General features: G+C 38.6%; 1 protein-coding gene across 1 annotated transcript; it reads left to right on the top strand.

The window, feature by feature from the left end:
* The first annotated feature begins 4467 nt into the window (after nt 1–4467).
* On the top strand, nt 4468–7013 carry six6a (SIX homeobox 6a). The gene is made up of 2 exons (XM_048537101.2): nt 4468–5623; nt 6396–7013. Exons 1-2 carry the CDS (start codon nt 5052–5054, stop codon nt 6574–6576), a joined length of 753 nt encoding a protein of 250 aa, XP_048393058.1. The 5' UTR covers nt 4468–5051; the 3' UTR covers nt 6577–7013.
* Nucleotides 7014–7634: the final 621 nt, after the last annotated feature.

The raw sequence follows: 7634 nt of genomic DNA, 5'->3' as shown, positions 1-7634 counted from the left end.
TGATTTAAATATGAAAACCTAATAAAAAACCATTATGAAGGCGATATTTATTAATATTAAGCGTGCGCAAAAGATAAGAATAATCATGTAAAATTACAGATGAAAACAATAGCATACGTTTTAAAGCGCATTTAGATAACCAGAGAATGAATTAAATAACAGCTCCGTAGTTATTAGTTGGTATCTAAGGTGGCCAGTTAATGACCTGAACTACTTTCACAGACCATCAGTACCAGCAATTGTACAAACTTCTTTCTATTGATAGAATCAGAAGATGTTTTGCTCTTGCATTCCCCAGTGAAGGACGTTTATACCTGTCATGGAGCTTGGCAGTAAACGCCTATGAGTAGGTCGCAAGGTTTGCATCCGCTGGAGAATAGTGACGCTCTCCCACCCATGAAGAAGAGGAAGCGAATGAAAAGGAGAAGTGGTTGGTGCGTTTGTGGCGACATTCGTGGCTGAAGGGAGACAATCGCTGAAATCGGTTTTGGGTTTATCGTATTCTGAAACGCAGACCAGATTCTAAAACAATATTGGTGCTTTACGGTATGATAGTCACCGTTAGCCGGAACAAGCGACAAGATTGGAAAAATATCTTGTATAGTTAGCAACATATAAATAGATGCAGTTTTGGATGCCCAGTACATACAGGAAGAGTAATTATGGAGTCGAAGAACTAGATATTTCGATGTAGAACTGTTAATTTTTTTAAGTCAGACCAAGCCGAAACCTTTGTGGAATAGAAATTACTGATGGTAAACAGTGGAGACACAAAATTTCTTGCTAACGTTCATTATACATCAGTAAATAAGTGACGCGTCATCCTACCTTTTGCGTACTTTTTACTTTAGCTGCTGGTTCACGTGTGTCAAGCGATAAATTTGATATTGGATTCTAACAGCAGTTACGCTGTCACCAAAACAAATGATTTTTAAATTATATTACATTAATTTACTTAACTTACAGGTTGAAATTGCGTTGAAAACAAAACATTTTTAAACAACCTGCTTTTTGATGCACTCATGTTAAGAGACACAGTGTCGAGTTCGAATGCTTATACAAACAGGTAAAGGGTGCTCCAGAATTCTGAGGAAATGTCATCGACGTGAAATACCAATGAGTGGTAAGAAGCCAATCTAATGCCTGTTACAGACCAAGTGGCTGAGTTGGCTCTGTTGGCTGGGCAGCTGGTGCTTCATACCAATGGGGGTGGGGCGTTCAATTCCCGGAACGGCTGCTATAACCGCTAAGGATTTTCTTGCTCAGCACCGCGTCTGGTGTGGTGACCCTCAGGTTAACCGCCACCAGTCGTCTCTCTGTAATGACACAGCGGATTTGGGGTACTTTACCTTTATAGACCTAGTAAGAAGTGTATATGTTTCTAATCAAATAAGGCTTATTGTAGTCAATAAAATGTCTGTGTCACGATGAATTCAGTTTTAAAACACAACTTTAACAAGCTGGGATCGGTAAAAGCGACCAGAAATCTGTTGCTTTTGCGTAAAACCCCCTCAAGTGCAAATGCTTTGGGGATGAAAACCTATTGTCTTTAATTGGTCAGGCCTATATATAATTCAAGCCCAATGCTAAAGTAGCTCATCATCCAGTTACTGCCACCCAAAAAGACCTGCAAGGCATTCAGTTATGCCATCACCTTCTCAGGCCTATTCGGAACGGATGGACGATAAATGAGGCCATATCCACTACCAATGAGGTCACATTCTAGAATGTGTGCAAAAAGAGCACCGCTGTTGACCATTGTGTGATATCCTTAAACCGGAAGGCTACGGCCATTCCTGAAAAGGCCTCGACATTTTCCGTTGTAATAATTATCTTACAGGACGGCAGTAAAATTCTATTTGAGATTACACAAACATGTTTAAAAATGTATCCCCTATGAGCAAGGATGTTGCAATCTGTTTTGGCAATCTTGCAAACCAACAAAAGTAAATGTGACATTGAATCAAGTGAAGCGCAAACTATCACTATCAGTGCACGTTTCCACATACTGTAAATCCGTAGAGAATTCATCCGTGTCATATTTATTAATTAACATATTACCATCAGGTGCTTATCCAGATTAAGGAGGATTTTCTTTTGGTGTTATGTTGTTTTTGTTCTTGTTCCAGGTTTTGTTGCATCGCTCCTAGTCAACCAAGCAATTACCTATGTATAATGAACTTGAACATTTTTTCAATTACCTCACTGAAATAATGTCGCTTTTTATAGATAATATTTAATATATATGCCGGCGCATATAGTTGTTGAAACTACGTTAATGAAACTGTCAGGCTGTGTCTTCCAAATCATTTGAAAAGATACGTAAACATAGCAGCGTCATCTTCTGTTTGTATTAGCACGGAGTAAACGGATTAAATTGCATTTCACAGGAATGTTAGCAGACGCAGTAAATGCTATTTTGCACCATATTATGAATTCGTACTGTCCATAAATAAACAATATATTCAATAGTTTATTCCTTGTTTACTTCATAGTTGTGCCGAAAGACATCGCTATATTGCGCGACACCAAATAACCTGCACTTTTCAATATATATTATCTATGATGCGCTGTTGAATAAATGGTCCTGTGGTTTTCGGTAGCTAGATCTGTACGAGATACACCTTGTTGTTTCTTTAATAACATTATTATGCCACATTAATACTGCTACATGCCGAACAAGTATGTACGCATCTTTAAATAAGCCTCAATTTTTTTCGAACTATTCGTGAAAAAACATTGTTGAGCAATACAGGCGTCCAAACAGGGTCAATAAATTCAGTTCAACGATTTGGATTGCTTTTTGTTGCTGTGTAGAAGTATTTATGCTGGGATATATTTTATTGCTACTGTTACATTGCTACAAGCTTTCTGCTGTAAACTGGCTCGCAACACTACGTATAATAGCAGATTATATTGATGCCTTCTGACAAGTTGGTGCAGAGAGCATTTTGTTTGCTTGGGTGATACAGCATTGATTGTAAACATGTGGAAATAGTGAGGACAATAAAAAGGTGTAGAATGCCTACTTTTTTTGCACATTGCAATGCAATGTTATTAAGAAACAAAAATACAAAAAAAGTGTCCGCATTACAAATCAATGCAGAAAGCGACAAATATGCCTAGCATTTTACAAAAAAAATGAACCGTGCATGCGGTGCATAAGTATCACATTTTACACCTTTCTTGATGGAAATAAAATATTTTGTGCCACTTGCAATATTATAGACTATCGACGCGGTTCGTACGAACCAATACGGTATCTGTGGTTCAAAATATTTTCACATATTTGGAGAAGTTTTGCTTACATTGATGAACATAATCCCACCGAAGTATTTTGGAATGAACTTATTATGCAAATAAAATAGAGGAAACTAAGCATTTAATACTATATCAAAGTTTCAAGTAGGAAGATATTTGCTTCCCACGTGATAATGAAATGTGGAAGACGCGATTAAAAATCGTTAGGACCAGGTCAGTAACTCTGATGATTAAAAATCTTTATCCTCTGTGAAAAACCGCCATCCTAAACCTGAAACTGTCAATAACACAAGTGTATTTTCTATCTCTAAGCAGGTTGTGTTCTTTGTTTTAGCTGGTTTTATCTTTGAAGTAACTGCTTGATAACAACCACCTTGCTACAACCACCTGCCATCAGACCAGACTTCGCTTTCAACCATCGCCGGCTCGTAGTGTATTGCACAATAGTTTAATGTACTGAAGGCATTTCCACAACCTTGGAAATCACTCGAACCGACTTGAACGGATATCTTCAATTCAACTGTATAGAACTGTGAAAAATCTAAACATAACCGTTAAAAATGTCAATTTCAACGGCGCTGGACTTTTCTTAATCATAGAGATGTATTCCATACCAAACATTGGGACTTACGTTTTCGAACTGTCGATGCTCATTTTGAATTCTGTATACACGGGTTTGTAGCTCCATGATGTATGCTGTTTAAACCAAAAGTCGGTTTACGCAAGTAGCCACAGTACTTAAAGGAAAGATACTCTAATAATTGTTAGTTTAAAATATTTTCAATCACTTAGATTATATTTAATAGTCCTCATTGAAAAATGGTCTGCAATTGACGTCAATGATATTTGTAGGGTAAATGCATCACTTCGAGTTTAACAGTTTACCTTTAAGCAGATGCAACATATTATTTCTGAAATGTGGTATTTGTTGTCATCATACTGGTAACAGATATGATGCAGAAGGTCATTTTATTTTGCTAGCCTTCAACTGTATGGAAATAGTACAGTGGAAAAGAGTCCAATATGCTTAGTGGGGTGTTCAGTTCATGCTTTGTAATCCCACGCAATAAACTGACATAAAGTAAATATAGAACAGATTAACCGCAAAACGATTGGAGAATTGATTGCAGCAACCCAACATTTTATACGTTTAGACATTGTTACACATTGCACATTTTTAGAAGTAGAATTAAATACAAATGTGCACACTGCACCTAAGACTTAAAAGAACCGAGTATTGTCACATAAATATTTGATCGAAATAGTGTTTACGTATGTCGTTAATCGATGCCTATATCCAAACGCAACAGCATTGTGATCGACAGAGCCGATAAAATATCCAATTTCCTCACGAACTTAATTGTTTACCCACACTCATCATTTAAACAAAACTTTATGTTATCTTAGATCGATCGAATATAGAAATGAAGATATGTTTGATTTTTCCAACAATAGTGAGGTTTTTTGGAGGTGATAAAATTCTTACTGTTCCTTCTGGTTAATTGGCAAATTTGACAGTGATTGACAGGCAGCCATGGCAACCAGATACCGAATCTGCCAAATCCAATAGAAAATCAGATGTTGGCTGAATCTTTTCCCCCTTTTTAACAGCATCTCATTATCGAAACCGCAAAGGATCTAACCCTAGCACTTGGAGCATCAATTTCATCCTTGGCGTTTGTAAACCTGACTAGAACGCACCGTCTGCAGTGCTTTGCTCGTTGGAGTTCGTTCCGTTGTCTTGGTTTTGCGTTGATCCAGTTTTGTCTTTTTAAAAAAAGAGAGAATCAATGTTCCAGCTTCCAATTCTGAATTTCAGCCCTCAGCAGGTGGCGGGGGTATGTGAGACGTTGGAGGAGAGCGGAGACATTGAGCGGCTTGGTCGCTTCCTCTGGTCACTGCCAGTGGCCCCAGCAGCATGTGAGGCACTCAACAAAAACGAGTCCGTCCTCAGAGCTAGGGCTATCGTGGCATTCCACACGGGCAACTTCCGAGAGCTGTATCATATCTTGGAGAATCACAAGTTCACCAAGGAGTCACACGGCAAGTTGCAAGCCCTTTGGCTAGAAGCACACTATCAGGAAGCAGAGAAGCTAAGAGGTCGACCGTTGGGTCCAGTGGACAAGTACAGAGTTCGAAAGAAGTTTCCCCTGCCCAGGACCATCTGGGACGGAGAACAAAAGACTCATTGCTTCAAGGAGAGAACGAGGCATTTATTGAGGGAGTGGTATCTGCAGGACCCCTATCCAAATCCCAGCAAAAAACGAGAGTTAGCCCAAGCCACTGGACTTACACCAACACAAGTAGGTAACTGGTTTAAGAACCGGAGGCAAAGGGACAGAGCAGCGGCAGCTAAAAACAGGTTTGTATTGAATGTGCAGTCTCTTCAAGTACCTATAAATATCTATTGGATAAATAAAAATCAGGCAGATTATTTGGTCACCTTCAGTCGCAATACATTAATTGGGGATGTTACGAATGCAAATTAAAAATCCAAATGATTTTTCGTGCAAAGTTAGCAAAGCATGACAACATGCTGCATTTAGGTAATTTTAAAATTCGTGTTTGAAGTAATATGATAACTAATCGAATTAAATAGGTAGACAAAATAATTGAACTGGTAGATTAATCGATGCTTATGTGTAGCTGCCTAAAACTGCTTGTATTTCATAGTAAAGCCGAGTCGTGTAAATCATGTCTGACGGAAGGAAATACTTCAGTTATCAATCCTTGCACCGCGATTGAGCTAACCCTTTCAGATTGACTCTTAGAAGCTCAATATACGGGGTGGATAAACGCTTAGCTTTTCTTGTGGATGTGTTCGGTCCAAAATCAATGTCACTAAATTTTAACGCAAACTTATCTTGACTTTAATTATTTTCTATAATAATGCCTCAATAATGATAGACTGAAATGACATCGAATTGATTCACCATATTTGGTAGCACCAGCAGTTGTTTTTAAGTCATATAATAGTTTATTTCATTGCTGACATTGGTGCTCATCTCCCATAGTACAATCCTTGAAGGTGATTTTCGAGGCTTTGATTAGCTACCAATGTTGAAGGGTCTGTGCACATTTCTCCCTCTATCCCTGGATTGTAATTCCTCGCTGTGTTTTCCTCACGAGTGCAGGCTGCAGCAGCAGATTCTGTCACAGGCGTCCGTGCGTTCGTTGAGTGAGGAAGACGCTGCTGTGGAACCACTGGTTGGCGCTTCAAGCCCCGCCGCCAGCTTGTGCAGCGTCTCGGAAAGGAGCAAAGCGGCCACTTCGGCTATCTCCATCACATCGAGCGACAGTGACTGCGACATCTGAGAAGAGAACCCGGAGCTTGAGGGTACTTCAGATTTCAGCACAATGAGTCCAGTGAACCCAAGCGGAGGACCCCAGTTGCCAGGTCCTTGCATCATCCATTTAGGAATGGTTTATTCTGCATTCACAGCGGAAGGCTTAGCGACCAATGGTCTTTAAGATAAAATAAAACTTGTGATTACCTTTATTTGAAGGATACGTATAGAAAATAAATTACCGAAGTGATGCCTCGACTACCATTTCTGCCAAGCTGCAACATTTTGAGCACCTACCCTGTAACTTCGTGGGTATTTCATGTTGAAAGAAGGTGTTATATTTTTACTTTACTTTAAAGTTTATATATACATATATGTTTGTTTATCTATTTAAAAGAATTGTTTTGTTAGCTTTTTGCATTCTTTGTAAGATCATTTGTGCACAGACTATTTGTAGAGTATTGTTCACTGGGTAGCGGTACACAGTTCGAAAGATAAATAAAATATTTAACAATTCAGTTTTCTTTTCTGAATCTTCACTTCATCTGTGTTTTCCCGAATAGATTGTCATTATGATTTCAAAGACTGTGGGGATGCTTTAAATAAACATTTCGGATTGGCCAAGGAGAAAATCCGATTTAATCTGAATCAGCTAAACTTGGAAACGGATCTGTTAATCCGATACTGTTAAAACCAATCTTCGTGCCGCAGGGTCGCTAAACCTCGTCGAACTAAAATGGCTTCATGTTATACAATTTGACGTTGATCTTTAAATCACTTGAGCTGTGTTTTGTTTTTGCTCGCGCCGTCTGATTTCATTTGCCTTTTTGCAATAGGAGAAATGATGCTTGTCCTCTGATTTAATGTGATTTCTTTTCTGCTGTAGAGCACTTAAGAATGTGAACTACACAATATGTCTTGACCATACGCAGTTATGCTTATTCAATGATATTGAGGATAGGCGAACTGCCGTGCATGCTGTTGTCAGTTGTGCATGACATTCAATATTATTTTATGCCTATAATCCTTGCAGTTTATAGTTACCATAAACAGTGAGAGACAAATTGGAAATATTCGCTGCAGTAT

This window comes from Stegostoma tigrinum, chromosome 10 (assembly GCF_030684315.1).
Source record: "Stegostoma tigrinum isolate sSteTig4 chromosome 10, sSteTig4.hap1, whole genome shotgun sequence".
Lineage (NCBI taxonomy): Eukaryota > Metazoa > Chordata > Chondrichthyes > Orectolobiformes > Stegostomatidae > Stegostoma > Stegostoma tigrinum.
The sequence above is the reverse complement of the archived record's forward strand: the minus strand, read 5'-3'. Positions and strand labels throughout refer to the sequence as shown.